General features: G+C 43.5%; 1 protein-coding gene across 2 annotated transcripts; it reads left to right on the forward strand.

Annotated features, from left to right (window-relative positions):
- The first annotated feature begins 290 nt into the window (after nucleotides 1-290).
- Nucleotides 291-15,076, forward strand: POPDC3 (popeye domain cAMP effector 3). 2 transcript variants are annotated; one of them, XM_065835088.2, is made up of 4 exons: nucleotides 291-424; nucleotides 10,163-10,891; nucleotides 12,724-12,832; nucleotides 13,804-15,076. In XM_065835088.2, exons 2-4 carry the CDS (start codon nucleotides 10,401-10,403, stop codon nucleotides 14,122-14,124), a joined length of 921 nt encoding a protein of 306 aa, XP_065691160.1. In that variant the 5' UTR covers nucleotides 291-424; nucleotides 10,163-10,400; the 3' UTR covers nucleotides 14,125-15,076. The 2 variants fall into 2 exon arrangements, with proteins under 2 accessions (XP_065691160.1, XP_065691161.1); XM_065835089.2 differs by lacking the exon at nucleotides 291-424 and adding an exon at nucleotides 1,025-1,161.
- Nucleotides 15,077-15,602: the final 526 nt, after the last annotated feature.

Genomic DNA, 15,602 nt, shown 5'->3' on the forward strand with positions numbered 1-15,602 from the left:
CTTCGACGCCTTCAGCACCCACCGGCAGCCCGGAGCGGCGGGATCGGCTGCCGGGCAGGGGGGAGTGCGGCCGCCACCGCAGGAGGGGCACGGCAGGACGGGCGGCAGCTCCCGCCTCCTCGACTCTCCCGGTCTCGGCCGGTGCGGCTCGCCTCCGCTCGCCTGGGGTACCCCCGCCACCCGCAGCCCCCCGGGGCCGGCGGGAGGCGCCTGCGCGCTGCGGCCGCTCGGTGCCGGCCCCGGAGCTGGCGCCGCCCGCAGCCTCCCGCCGGCTTCTGCCTATTTTAGTCACAACGGCCGTTCGGTGGCCGCGGTGGGATGTCGTGCCGGCAGTGCCGGGAGCGGCGAGGAGCGGCACCTTGAGCCCGTCCCGTACGGGCGGCCGGGAAACTTTTCCGAGGGCGCGGGCAGAGGCACGGGGCAGGTAAGGGCCGCGGGCAGGGCGGGAGCCGAGCCGGGGCGGGCTGATCCCGGCGCTTCCTCCGCCCGCCCCCCGCCGGCGCTGTCCAGTCAGACAGCGCGCGGAGCGTCGCCCCGTTCTGCCCGGGGCCGGGGACGGAGGGGAAGCCGGGGACCGAAGGGGAGCCGGGGACCGAGGGGGAGCCCGGGCCGCGTCCCGCGCCGCTGCGCTCCGGGGACACCCGCCTGGGGCCCGGGGCGGCTGCGAGGACTGGCCGTCGGGGGAGGGCTGCTGTCCCGAGCGCTCGGCGGTGTCCTGGCGGTGTGTGCCGCGGGGTAGCCGCGGGCTGGCCGGGGCCCTCCCTGCCCCGGGAGGAGTGCGCTCCGCCCCAGCACGCCCCGCCGGTGCGATCCGGCAGCGGTAACCGGAGCCCCCGAGTTCAGCCTCGGCTGGAAGTTAGAGAGCTGTAGCATGTCCCCTTTATAAAGGAGCGGGGCAGGCTGCCATGACCCTCCCCGCCCGAGGGCTCTGTCAGGAGTGAGAGTCTTCGTCATGTCTCTCGGGTTTAGGGTTTATTTCTAAGCAAAGCGTGGTTTGTGGTTTCTGGTTTCTCCTCGGGTGCAGCTGCAGCCCACTCACAAGAGCTGATTCGAGAGGTATCCAGCTTTCATAAAACCAGCCCTGGGGGCCGGGGATTTCTTCCACTGACTAGGGATTTGCTCGGTGGGCTGCCGTTACTTGACTCTTCTCATCAACAAATGGTAAGAGCAGATGAACCCTGAAATTAAGATCTGGTTTTGCATTTGCAGTTGTTTCTTTCCAAAGAGGAAATGAATGACACAAAATGCTTCTTTTCCCCAAACTATAATATTTTTTTCCAAACATGTTTTTCCAAGCTATAATATTTCACCACATTTTCTTCAGCTGTTCTGTAAAGCTCTGTGTGTGTTTAGGTTGTCAATCACTTTATGGGCAAACATTTTATATAGCTGATCTCTTGTAATATTGAATCATGGACCACCTGGTAGTGTTATAAAGATGTCACTGATGAAATCTGGCTTCCAGAACTTGGTCTTATTGCCACCCTGTTGATTAATGGGAATATGATCGTATATATGCAAGTAAAAATGTCTTCACTGACCACAGCAAAACAAGAAATAATTTCCACATCTGTAGAACTTGCTGTTCAGGCTTTCCACAAAGTTCTGTGTGGTGCCAAATAATAAAGTAGCTTAAAATGTCAAGTTTTTAAGAAATGCTTTGCTTGCTGAATAGTAACTACACTGCAAGTCCTGTAGGGAGGAGAATAGGTGTTGAAACATAAGGAAATGTGATACAGGTAATTGTGAAGGCAAAGTTTGTGGCAGGAAAACTTTTTATAGTGGAAATTCAGAACAGAAAGTTTATTAAGGATTCAATAACAGCATTGTTGGCTGAAGCAACTTTTCATCATTTTATTAGGTGCACAGGCTCTTCAGAGATGAGATTTCATTTGTATCATTTTAGTGTGTTTCACTGCCTTCTGAAAATGAAGTTCGATCAGTGTCTCCAGGTGCTGATACAGTACCTGTAACCAGGCATGCCGCTGCTGCCCAAACACAAATCAGGTATTGTGCAGTGAACAAAGCCTCAGTTTGTGATTGTATTATGTGATGAAACTAAAAGTATTCCAGCTCTCGTAGAAAACTAATGAAAGTGGTGCTAAACCAGTGCTATGTGTATGGTTCTGCCTGGCTCTGCTTTGTACGTAAAGCTGTGTGACGCTCCTTCTAGCAAAGCAGAGAGTGGACCTGTACTTCTAACCTCAAACATTCCACTGAAGATAAATAATTTCAGCAGCTCCATTAGGGCATCCTCTCTGCCTTTCATTGTGTTTCACTCTGGTTTGGAGCTCACAGGGTACATAAATGTGGCATTTCGTGACTCAGCGTGCTGTTTGGTTGAACACATGGCTCATGAGACTACTTCTCCATAATCCAGTTGTACATGCCAGGGTAGTGTGATGAACCAAGCCTCTGTGTTTGTTTCTTTTTTTGGAAAATAAAGTTCACATCAGGTGGTTGGTTTCACAGGAATACTTTCCTGTCCAAAGGAAATACTACACAGTACCAATGCATTTAAGCTGAATTTTGCAGGGTTCAGCTTTAGTTCATTAACACAGTTTTAAAGCACTTGTGAAATATGCATTGTAGCTGCTTTCTCTGTTATTAATTTGAAAGTTAAACTGTAGAAAAGTTTGAACTTGCACTTCACTTTGCAATTTTTATTATAAAACACAATAAAACTTAACCCAGCATTATTTCGCCAATGCTGTTCAATATACAAGAACCTTGCTCAAATTTACCCAAGTACTAGCAATGCATAGTTAGTTTTAAAAATGTCTGACTGTCCTTCCATATTAATGTTTCCTAGGAGAAAAAGACCTTAAAAAAATGAGGGAGAGGATTATTTGTCTTAGTTTGACAGGAATGCCACATGTACTTATGGTTCATCAGTTCTGATTGAAATTGGAAGAAAATCTGTATCCTATCAGATACTGTCTAGATGATAAAATGGATAGCATCTTCCATATTGGCTTTGCAACCACAGAGGATTGCATTGTATATTTTACAGTGATAAATGAGCAATCGTTCAAGTACTGTAAGCTGTGTATAGTAAGCTGGTCTTTAAATATTTAAAGACTAAATACAGCTTTAAAGACTAAATACAGCTTCACTGTATGCAGTGCTTCTAATGAACCTTAAACTATTCTGTATTGCTGTTGGTTTTCTTTCGCTCTTGATGACCCCTGCTCTCCCCTCACCCAGTTTTTTTCCACTTCTTAAAAATACATAAATAGAATCAGACCTTCCCAGCTGCAGCCAAACAAACTCAATGACTGGAAAGCCCCATGAAAAGACTCCCATTAAAGTGTTCTGCTTTGGAGAAAACATTTCTGCATAGGCTGCAGCAGGGAGGCAGGAGTCAGGCCCAGCCTGGTGAGGAGGACAACCAGTCATCAGCCTCGTGGCATTGGTGGGTTTGTCTGGACCATTGGCTTCAACATAGAGACGGCATTGGGGTGTCTCCAGGGTTAGGCAGCCTGGAGGGGGTTCTTGGTTAAACAACCTTGCACATGGGAGCCTAAATTCTGCCTGACCAGAGCTGGATTTTGTGTCCAAAAAAGTCTAGCTTCACAGCTGGTTATTTTTCAAGGCTTGCCTGAAGGCAGTGAAGCACCACAGATGGTTGGATGTGCCCCAGCTGCTTGTGTTGTAGCTCTGAGCATTCCCAGAAGGATTGCTCTTCAAGAAGGTGTCGCTTCACTCAGGTGCTCTGGGGGCAGGGGTCCAGTTCAGGAGCTGCAGCCTGTGTGGCCCAGAGGCACCAGAAGCGGGCTACTGGAAGGACTAGGACCCCAAGGGGGTACTGGAAGGACTGGGAAAGGTGTACTTTGATGGCTTTTCTGAGGGTCTGAGATGCTTTACCTTCCAAGTGACAGCCTGCGCTCAGAGCACTGATCCAGGGGGTGAGGCGTAGCAATGAGACATCAGTGAGACACCAGATGCCTTCCTCAGCCCACAAGAGTGCAAATCCCTTTTCCTGCTCCCATGAGGGTGCCCAGAGTGACTCATTTTGGCTCATGTGGGCAGGTCACTTGCTGCCCTTCTTGTTGAAGCTGTGATGTTGCGCAGAAGGGAGACTGAGGGAGGACGAACTGTGCTGCAGTCACTCTTCATTCTGTGATGGGGATGCTTGCCCAGGCAGCAGGATCCTGAGACTTGGCTGGCAGGGTGGCATATATGTTTAATGTTAAAGCATTCATTGGTAAAACATCCCTTTCGTTTAAAAATATGGACAGGAAAGATGATGACTCCATATGGATGAAGGTTTCTGCTGGAAGGTCTATATGAGGAATAAGTTGAGAGACATACCTATATTCAGGGTTTTCTGTTTTCTAAAGTAGCTAAGTCTAGGTATCTAAGATAGGCTTCTGGATTTCACTGGAAAAAACAGGTATGTAACTTTCTAGGTATATAAAACTTGTTTTTATTAAGTAACTTCAGACAAAAGTCCAGAAGACATTGTTGTGATCATCTAATCTAACTTCCTAGAGAATTAAAAAAAAAAATCATATTAAATCAATTCATTTTTTAATAATAGCTTATCCAGATTTATTTTAGGTACCAGGCAGCATCCTAACTTCCTTAATTTCCAGCAAAGGAAATCTTTAAAGCTGTCCCATTAGTTAATTACCTTTGCTATATATGCTTTTGTGTCTTTGTATATATGTAGTTTTACAGTGACTGATTATCTTGGTACTTTTGTCTTTTGGATTGCGTAGTCCTTTTTGGACCCATCCTCCTCACATTTTTACTTCCTGAATAGATGTTATGGGCTGTGATGAAGATACTTTTGCCTTCTCTGTATTGCACAGGCTGTATTTTTGGGGGAAAACAGTGTTATCCAGTATTAGAATTACTGTTGTCTAGGATATAATCCCAAGAAGTTTAAGGTAAGCTAGGATATGAGTTTCTGTTGTTAGTTACTGTCCTAATTGCTGTATGTATGCTTTGAGCCTGGAATAGGTTCAAGGACACTTTGTCACTGAAGATAACTTGTTTATCTGCCTGTACTTGCCTATAGGCACGTGGCCATACCTGTCTGTAGGTGCAGAGCTCCTCCATGCACTGTGTCAGTTAGACACTGCATTGCAATTAAGAGTTTGCTTGTCTCGGTCCCTTTGGGTATCTAACCTCAAGTGAAGAACTGCAGAAGGAAAGTAGCCTGGGGAAAGCGTGCTACAGAAACAACAGCTGAGAGCAGTAGGTGTCAGTAGGGGGGCAGAGAAAGGAGATGTGGGGCAATGGAAGGAAGGGGTACATTAATCAATGTATGCAATTGCACTGCATGTTAAAGGAAACAGTTGCTAAAATGAAGGAGCAGACCAGATGTAACTTGACAGCCTAGAGAAAGTGTTCAGAGTTTGCCCCTCTGGAAGCATGGGGGCACCAAGGGACCCTTGGCTGGAGGGACTGCTTGATTCCTGGCGCAGCTGCTGGAGCAGCTTCGCTGACTGCAGCCGTACGCTACCTCATGTATGAGCATCTGCACTGTAGATGGCTAAAGCCAGTGAGACAAATCTTGCTAAATCCAGCCTAATCTCATATTGTATATGAAAGCGTATATGTTATGAAGGAAAACCTTCCCTTTTGCTTCCAAACCTGTAGCAGGCAATGCAGTTCATCCGGGCTGGTTACATGATCAGCATGTATGGCTCTACAGCTTGTAAACATGTTCAGGGCCGAAGTGCTGAGGGCTTTCTGGCTAAATACTTGACATAAAACAACTACAGAATGGAGTATTCAAACTCGGAATAGCTGTACTTTTGGCTTAATTAAAAAGACCACAGAGAGAACTGCCGGTGGCCTCGGGGCTTTTTAGGGTTTATTTTCTGCAGAAATTATTATGATCCAGACGCAGTAACTAATACTCAAAGCTTCTCAGAGTTGAATTCCCTTCATCAGTGATGAAAATGGGGTAAAGTACCCATCTCTCAAGCAAATTAAAAACCTATGTAGTTGGTAATTCTTTACGGCAATACTACAATATATGGGGGAAAAGCCCATTTGGAAAGGTTGTACTATGTGCATTTAAATTACAACATAAATTAATCCTGTTTTGACTGGTTTAGTATACTGCTTATATGAAGTTTTAAGTTGCTGGAGGGTATTTATTTTGGTGAGTATAACTGAAATACTCCATTTACTGCTTTGAAGCTCCAGTAAACTCATGGATTTTAACACTTTCTGATGACAGCTTAGTCTTTCTGTCAGTGCTGTTGCTTGTTTTAAAGAAGTCCATGCCACTATACATTGCTCACATCTCCAGTCTGGATTGATTTTTTCCCAGCACTTGATCTGCTCCTGCTGGAGAGTGTGGGACGTGTGGTGGAGCAAAACACACAGAAGTGCTGCAGTGATTCAACCTGTGTCGACAGGGCATGTCTCCTTCCCGAGCTGGGAGGAGACCTCTTCCATTCTTCACTTGGGATCAAGGTTTAGTGGAGGACTTGGCAGTGTAAGATTTGTGGTTTGACTCGATGATCCTGAAATTCTTTTCCAGTCTAAATGATTCAATGATTCTGTGCGCCGTTGTGTTATTCTGAATATGATAGTCACATAGGAGAGGCTGTGCTTTTGTGTAGTGCTCCATCTTCTCTTTCAGCAGGGGACAGAGTAGAAAGTATTCAACATTTACTTGGTGAAGATACAGTTCTTCAGGCTTATGATCCAAGATATCTGCTTTAAATGTAGTTTCCCACTGAAGCTTGCCTGATTACCACCATCAAATGAAACTGTAGCAGTAAGTGTTCACCACAGACAGGGCAACTGAAGCGCAACATCAAACGAGGCGATGTCAGTTGCGTGCTCCCTGAACTGGTAGTTAGAACACTGATGCATCTCAGTGAAAGGATGGTATCCCCTCTGGGTGTGTACAAACTTGGCAATGCTGTGCTACTGTGGATGCTTTGTAGACAGGTCCTCTGTGGAGGATGACTCAGAGTTGGTACCACAGCTGTTTGGCTTTTTGGTTTGGGGGATTTTTCACGCCCCACTCGTGCTTGCAGTAGGTGAATGGTTTAATTAGAGTGACTGTTCTGAAGCCCTCAAGTTTAAATTTTGTACTTGTAGGAACTATGAAGAAAAATGTGAAAAGTGTTATCTAGTGCTAAATACCAACTAAATTATAATAAATTTTACTATACTTAAGCACATACATCCTACTTGTCTGTGTTCTCATAGAATCATAAAATGTCCTGAGTTGGAAGGGACCCGCAAGGATCATCGAGTCCAACTCGTCTTCCTGCATATGACAACCCCAGAGTTCACACCACCTGTCTGAGGGTGTTGTCCAGTCGCTTCTTGAACACTGTCACACTTGGGGCCTTGACACCTCCCTGCGGAACCCGTTCCAGTGCTCCACCACCATTCTATTTAATACTTCATTAAACAAAATAAACTACCAACAAAATTAATCTCCCAAATCATAGAATAATTTCTTAATTCAAAAGAGGTGAATTCTTTCTTTTTGCCTGCAGTTCACTGGCAGCAAGCATGCCCTGGGAAAACAGCTTCATTTAGCAGTAGGCTTCGTCAGCATTTCCAGAGGGTTATTTTTTTTCTGCATTCTTTATGTAGCTCAGGAGCATGTCATGTTGGTGAGGCTGTATCTTGTGCCAGTGCTGGCCTCCCTCCTTCATCCTTCCTCTTGCCTGGATGGAGGCAGGCCCTCTCCAGCCTGACGATGCTGTACCACAGTGCTGTACCATTAAAGTTCTCATTGTACAGAACTACTGAAATAAGTGGGAATTTTGCATGCAGTCTGTTTTGCATACTGTCTTTTTGGAAAACAGATCCCATTCCAAAAAGAAACAGTTACAAATACAGGATAGTTTTTCCAGGGCTTTGGTTTTGTGTAAGATGACCCTCTATCTGTGTCCTAGTGGTGTACTGTTCTTTCAAAATTATTTTGACCCATTTGGTCATGAATAGGTGTTTTAAAGCAATGCTATGAGTTGTAGTGTGGGCTGACTGTGAATGCTACAAGCAAATTGGAAATTGAACATAAATTTTGTGGAATTATTGCAACATTATGTCAAATTACTGCAATGTGTGGCTTTACATGACAAAAAGACATTGATAATGGAAAGTAGATTACAGTATGGATCCACAGTGTTTTGTTTGTGGCATGCGTATAGCTTCCCATGTAACTTCTCAGTCATGGTTCAATTCAAACCACTGAATTGTTTTGTAGAAATTAGGTTCTTATGAGAACGGCTCAGAGCAAAATGTTGGCAGTAGAGTAAAAGTATTAACAGTAAACCATAGTCACTGTTAGCAGTTAATCTATTTCAAAAAAACAAACAATCAAACAAAAAACTTCTGGTGCTGATTTTTGACTGCAGTGGAAATGCTGACTGGATTCAGAACACAAGGTCTGGAAACTGCACGTTCCAGTTTTATTTTCTTTCCGTTCAGAAATCTTACCCCTTGGTCACAGAAGTACCTCTTGAAATTCCTCATGCTCTTGCCATGTGCAGGCAACTTCCTGATAGCTGGTGCAGTTCTCATCTCCCATTCTCCAAGGGTTAAATTCTGAATCCTGGGGGGAATCCTGTATCAGAGAAGAGTATTTGGGTAAAGTGGCAAGAAGCAAAGCTCATAGCTACAAAGTATTTTGTTCTTATAATGTTAGTTCTACCACTGTAGGAGGATATTAAGCACTTTCAGATTTGAAAGGGTCCTTGCTCTTTAGCTGTGATATTTTTATGGGTCATTGACTTCCCTACTACCATTCCCAGAGAGGGAGAGCTCTCCTCCTAACCTTTTCTTCTGAACAATGCCACTTGGTTGTACAGGATTTTATGTCTTCATTTAGCATTAGTATTTTTGAATCATGGAATTAGTGTTGGGGTTTGAATAAACTTAAAAGTAGTAAAGCTGTAGCAGCTAGGAAATATGACACGACTTTGCTTTATTAATTTTTTAGGCCTGTCACTGTTAAAAAAAATAATTAAAAAAACCCCAACAAAACACAGCAGCAAAACCCCCCACTACAAGCCCTGCTGAATGGTGTTGGATGTTTCACTGCACCAGCAGTACTTCTAAAGTATTGACTTCTGTGGCTCTTGGGTGGGGGGGGAAAGAAACTACCTTTGATGTTCTAGAGAATCTAATGATTTAGATGGTAGATGTTTCTTAGCTTCCTTGCTGTTTTACTGGGAATAGAAACAGTTAAAGATTTTGATGAGTTTCAGTCCTGATTACACTACTGATAGACTCTGGCTTTCCGATTTCTACTACGTCTAATCTTATATTAAAACATGTATTTTTACTTCAAAAGACAGACATAGAAAGCTGTTCTTTCATGCTTTGCAGTTGTCTATTTTGCTTCTTATTTAATTCTTAGGAATAGATTATAATTTGGAAACAAATAGCGTGTTTAACATTTTACAGTGTTGAACAATAAAATTATGAGGGTTGTGGCATGAAATTATACAAGGTGGAACTTCAAATGTTATAAAATTGATTTGTAAATGCCCTTTGAAAAGTATTTTGCAGAACTACTTAGTCTTCTAATAACGTAATCTGTATAAGTCTGCCTTGAAGCTTTGTAGTCTTCTTTATACATGACAGCTTATTGCCTGTCATCCTTGGAGTAGGAAAGTCCATCTCTCATGATACTTGGGTTTCCCTTATTGTGGAGTTTGAGGATGTAGTTTGTAGTCTCTGGGGACACAGCAGCCTTGCTCAACTCCTTAATGGTAACAGAAACACAAAGCGGAGAAAATAAAGTGACTTGACAGAAATCCAGAGTGACATGGGGGAGTTGAACAAGGGACAAGAGTTCACTGTCTCTACTTGTTCAAGAGGTAGGTAGAGCGTTAAGTGAGACTTGCAGATGGCAGGTTCATGACCAACAAATGCAGCTACTTTCTCAAAAGTTAGGCTGTGGAAAGACTTGTCACAGGATGCTGTGGACGCGATGTCCAGGTTTACAGGGATTCAGCAACAATTCAACAGTCACTACAGGGTTCATAGATACAGGAACATGATATTCAATTGAATGAATATTAAGGTTTGATCCTGGAATCACAGAGCTACAACGGGAATTGGGTGAGTGTAATGCAGTCTGTGGTTTTAGACAATAAAAGCTTTCATAGAGTTTAATTGATGAAAATAATTTTATAAGTATTTCATCTTTTCTCCAACTGTCCAGGCCAGGTGAAACTGCAGATGACATGGCCAAAGTCAAGACAATACATGAACTGATGAGAGACAGCATGAGCCTCCTACTTGCTGGAAATCCAAAGTGCAAAGTTGCTACCAAAAGAGACCCTGATATTATGTGATCATTGAGCAGAGTTTGCAAGAATGGAAAAGCAAAGGACCCCACTAGCTGTGTCACATAAATAAAAATTTCCAAGATTCAGTTGGATTGAAAAGTTGTTCCAACCATGGGAGAAAATGCAAGTTTTTGGGAAAGTTTGATATATGCACATCCTACCTGTGCCACCTGGAAGCAAGAGGCAGAGGGATCTATCTACCACCTAGCCAGTATTCTTTTTGTTGTTGGCTTCATGGGTGGAAGTGGATTCTTTGGTCTACTCTATGTCTTCAGCTTGCTTGGATTGGGTTTTCTCTGCTCTTCTGTTTGGGCTTGGCTGGATGTCTGTGCCGCTGATATATTCTCCTGGAATTTTATACTGTTTGCTATATGCTTCGTCCAGTTCATTTATGTTACCTACCAAGTTCGGAGTGTTTCCTTTGACAGAGAATTCCAGGAACTCTACAGTGCACTCTTCCAGCCTCTGGGAATCTCATTGACTGTCTACAGGAAGATTGTCTTGTGCTGCGATGCAGAAGTAGTTACCCTGGAGAAGGAACACTGTTACGCCATGCAGGGCAAAACGCCTATTGATAAACTGGCCTTGCTTGTGTCAGGCAGGTTTGTATTGGTTTGCTCAGACTTTCTGCAAATATCTTTATTTTTTGCTCCTTCTTGAAGATGAAAGCAAAATGAAAAAGCCTGATTTGTGTATTGTTTGTTCGTTTTCCAGTACAATAGATTAAATATTAATGCAAGTAATATAAATATTAATAGGCTAAATACACTTGTCTAGGACAGCACTAGCATAAAAGCACTAAGCACAAAATCTCTAATAGCAGAAAGAAAAGGATTTTAAGTCATTCTTTTCCAGACCATTGTATCATAGCACTTAACAGGTTAGGAACAAATGTGTGCTTCAGTCTCCAGGCTATGGCTTGCTATCTATCTACTGCCTAGCTGATGAGTGCAGCATCTTTCTTATTTTTCTTTGCTAGTATCATCTGAAATGGGACTTAAAGGTAGTTATGAAATAGAATTAATATACTGAGATAAACTCTGATAGACATCTTGATTTTGATACAGATTGTATTTGGTTTCTTTTGGGGAGTTGTGAGAAGGAAGGGAGTAAGGGAGAGCAGAAGGCCTAAGAGTGACCTTCCATTACAAGGGAACATAGTTGAGCTCTATCAAGATTTGCAGAACTGAGTCGATAGTTACTGCATACTGTGGCACTTAGTCAGACCTTGAGGCAATAAATCTACCTGCTTATACTCCCTGCTGACTGGAGATCCTTATGGCATCTTTGCTGATGCTTTCCTGAGGAGAAATAGTGGCTTTCGTGCTGTAGACAAAGTGGTATGCAGTACTGGACCACCACAAGAGTAGATGGGATACCCAGAGGTAGTGGCCATGGTCTGTCTTTGATGGGACACTTTGTAGGTGCATTTTGACAGCCTGCTGCATGGACAGATGGAATTTGTAGGGTGCCTGAAACACAGCTAATTTAAGACTACTTGCAATGAACATTATGGATTTTGGGTAGTTGGCCTTAGTGACCCCCTGGTTCAGAGCATTTTTGGGAGCTGTCTAGAAAGTACCATGTGGAGGTTGCTTCTAGTCGTAGTCATAATAATAAGCAGTTAATAATAATGGAGAGAGTTCCTGCTACCCTCCTTCCTGCAGCATAGGGCTGCTGCTTCTGATTTCCTAAGAAGCATTAATCTCGATGCAGAGCAGATGTAAAAAGCGGATTCCTACAGCTTGCTTTTTTTTCTTTTAGCTCAGGAGGTTCAAGCATGTATTTGCTTCTTGTGTGTCTTCAAACTTAAATATTATTTGAAAAGTAGAAAGAAAATCTTTCTTTGGCATCTGCAAATTTTGGCCAGAGCATTCACAGAGAGATCCTGTACCTCTGTGCTGTTCTCCTGGCTCCAGAGATAGTCCTCTGGCCATGTAATTCCGGTTAAACATTGAGAGAGCCTTACCTAATACATGCCATGGGGAAATCCTGCTTTCCACTCCCTGCTTTTGCTGCCTTCTTACCTCTAAAATGTGTATTTGCCAAACCAGAAGTATATCCTGTGGCTTTCAAGTGAAGGAGGCACACGATGTCGTGTGCATTGGTCTTTCACCCCTTCAGTGCACACTGGCCTTCACATGAGAGAACTTCCACGTTGCTGCACAGACCTTCCCCAGAGAGAATAATATGACATGAGTCAGCCCTGGAAAGGTTTCCGTTTCAGTTACACGATTGTCTTGTCTTCTCTTTAAAACAGCCTGATCAAGTTGTGTCCAAAAATATAATTAGGATACTGTCGGCCAGTGATTGCTTTTTCATCCTCTCAAAGCTATATTTAAACTCCTCACATAGTAGAAATAACACATTCTTGTTGGCAGTTATTGCTGCTGTACAGGTAGTACTAACAAATTAACACATCTTATCTTGGTAGGATCAGAGTGACAGTCGATGGGGAGTTTCTGCATTATATATTTCCTCTTCAGTTTCTGGATTCTCCTGAATGGGATTCTCTGAGGCCCACAGAAGAGGGAATTTTCCAGGTAAAATTGGAACTTGTTTGTTTGTTGTTGTGTTGTTTTTGTTGTGGTTTTGGGTTTTTTTTCCAATACTACAGAAAACTGTTGAAGTACTAATTGGCTGAGAAATAAGTTCATTTAGTTGTGGGGTTTTTTTGTGAAATTATACAAACAAGAGGCATCCCATTAATTTGTGAGGGGGGAATTCCTTTTTACCTGCTGGACTGGTTATGCTGTTCATATCTTCTTTCTGTTCACACCTTGTCATTAAAATGAACGGGGTTTTTCTTAAAGCTAATCCAGGAGGTGCACTCGATTTACATTCTTTGGCTGAGAAACCAGGTTTGCAGGAGGTGGGTGGAAGTTCGTGCTGAAGGGGCTTCCCTGCAGGTGAATGGGAGAGCAGGGAAGAGGCTGGGAGTGCTGTGGAGAGGCATGCCCATGGTCCAGCTTGGCACAGGGGGGACAGCATGGGACATGGTGTCCATTGGAGCTGCCCCCTGTGACCCATGAGCTTGTTAGGGAACAGACTGCATTCGCTTCCTTAACACACCTCAGTCACTTGACTGACACGCTAGCTCCTGCCTGTTGGGATCTGATGTCTTGTGTCACAAGGGCAAATGGCATTTGTTGAGAGCTTTCTTTAGACCTGCCATTCCAGCTGGGGCTGCTGAAGGTGAAGCAGGGAGCGCGGGGCTGACTGAGGCCCTCCATCCACCTGCGTCCTGGCTGAGGCTGCTGTTCAGCGTCAGTGTTGGCATATTATCACTGAGGCTGACAAGATACAACCTTGCAGTCGATTCCCAGCCACTCTTCTCACTTGTCTTTGGCATACCTCGCAGAGCTCTGACTGTATTAAATGGATTTAATTGCAGTAGGTGCAAAGATGCATTGTGGACACAGCCAGCCTGTCTGCCTGCTGAGAGAGCGGGAGTGCTTTCTGAGCAAGGGGAACAGCAGCAATATCACTGCTAATTTTAATTTTTGTCCTATAGGTAACGCTTACAGCAGAGACAGATTGTCGGTACGTGGCCTGGAGGAGAAAGAAGCTGTATCTGCTGTTCGCTAAACACCGTTTCATCTCCCGCCTGTTCTCAATTTTAATTGGGAGCGACATTGCTGAAAAACTGTATGCCTTGAATGACAGAGTGCAGGCAGGGAAAGGCTTTAGATATGATATCCGGTTACCGAACTTCTACCACGTCTCACTGCCAGAGACCCCTCCAGTGCAGCCCTCCCACCACCTCCAGAGAGGGTCCCCCCGCCGCAAGCCCCCTGGGGTCACAAACTGTGGCTCCTTCAGTGCACAGACCTAGGGGCAGAACTCTGCTGCAGCCTTTCCCCAAAGTGATGGAGAGAAGTGCAAAGCAGTGAAGCTGAAGAGCAGAAAAGTAAAGCAGAATGAGACCTAGTCAAGCCAAATTTGACTGACAAGTGCCATTTACTTTTGTTGAAGTAGCTTGAATTCTTCCTCTCCCTGTAGAGCCAGCAGGTTGGCTTCTGCATTTTGACTGTTTGTGCAATATGTTTAGTTTCTGTTGATTCTTTTGTTGATCTTCAATCCACCTTACTTTTGGAGGAAAACAAATCATAGCAGGCTGAAGTTTTATTGTAATTGCGGTGGCCTCTGTGTTGTGTTTTTTAAAAAAACAAACCCACTGTATTTGTGATTATACTTTCTTGAAATTATTTGCCATAATGAAGTATAGTCAGTATTGTCAATGAAAACAAGTAAGTTGTCTTCAAAATATAGCAACTTGCTTTTAACATTCGTATTTATGCCACATGAAAATTGTCTTAGGTAACATGAAGAATATTGCAGAAAAAGGCTAAGGGACCGATTGTATTAGTTTTGTTTTTTAAAGAAATGAAAGATTTTGAAAAGCACAGCAAGATTCTTTAAAAAAAAAAAAACCAAACAAAACAATAAATTTCCATCCGTAAGTGATTGGTTTCTCTCCAGCTGTCCTAAAGAGGTATTATGTGAAAACAAACATAAATGTAATTGCTGGCATTAGAAAAGTAAAGCAGTTGTAACTGCTGCAAATATAGCTTAGGGAAATGATTGTGTAGTGTTTCTGATAGAATGTGATGCTATAGGACCTAGGCTTCCACAATGTCAGTGCCATTCATGACATGTATAATAAATACTGTTATTCAACTGCCAAACCATTGGAGTTTGTTTTACAATATTCTTTTTAGCCAGGTTTGTTGGGAAGTAACTACTTAAGAAACAGCTGCAGCAATAAATACATTTTTTATCTGAAACATCATTGTTTAGCTTCCAGAGTTACTTCTCTGTGCCTACGAAATTCTTGATTTAAAAGGTGTTCTCTCCCTAATTCTGTGGTTCTTTAATGGTGTAAGGGAGCACCAGCTCATGCTTTGGTAGGAGAGAGTTGGTTTTGACCCTTGAGGTCACTGCCTTTGAGAAGTGTCTGAATGTCTTTGCTAACTCACCTTCCTACTGCTATGCCTGATGCCTGCCAGGAATCAAAAAATAAGAAGCATTACTATTTTATGAGACTGGATTGGTGCTTGATAGATCTGGAGGTAGATCACATTTTTAATATTTTAAAATTGCTGGACTGTTTGGTAGGACAACCGTTGTGTGTTTGTGTATGTGCGGGCATACGTATGAGTTTTGATCTTGGGAGTTGTTGCTGGAGCAATTAAAATAATTATACAACCTCGTGCTTGAAAGATAACCGTACAGGATGGATAACAAAGGTATTAGAAATAATATGAAACAACACCTGTTTGAAGGACCTGCAGTGTAGAACAGATAACATTG

Source organism: Patagioenas fasciata, chromosome 3 (assembly GCF_037038585.1).
Source record: "Patagioenas fasciata isolate bPatFas1 chromosome 3, bPatFas1.hap1, whole genome shotgun sequence".
Taxonomy (NCBI): Eukaryota; Metazoa; Chordata; class Aves; order Columbiformes; family Columbidae; genus Patagioenas; species Patagioenas fasciata.

Coding starts and splice junctions, on each gene's coding strand:
- POPDC3 (XM_065835088.2), top strand. CDS start 10,401: ATGGGAGAAAATGCAAGTTTTTGGGAAAGTTTGATATATGCACATCCT. Junction 10,892..12,723: donor GCCTTGCTTGTGTCAGGCAG/GTTTGTATTGGT, acceptor TTATCTTGGTAG/GATCAGAGTGACAGTCGATG. Junction 12,833..13,803: donor CAGAAGAGGGAATTTTCCAG/GTAAAATTGGAA, acceptor TTTGTCCTATAG/GTAACGCTTACAGCAGAGAC.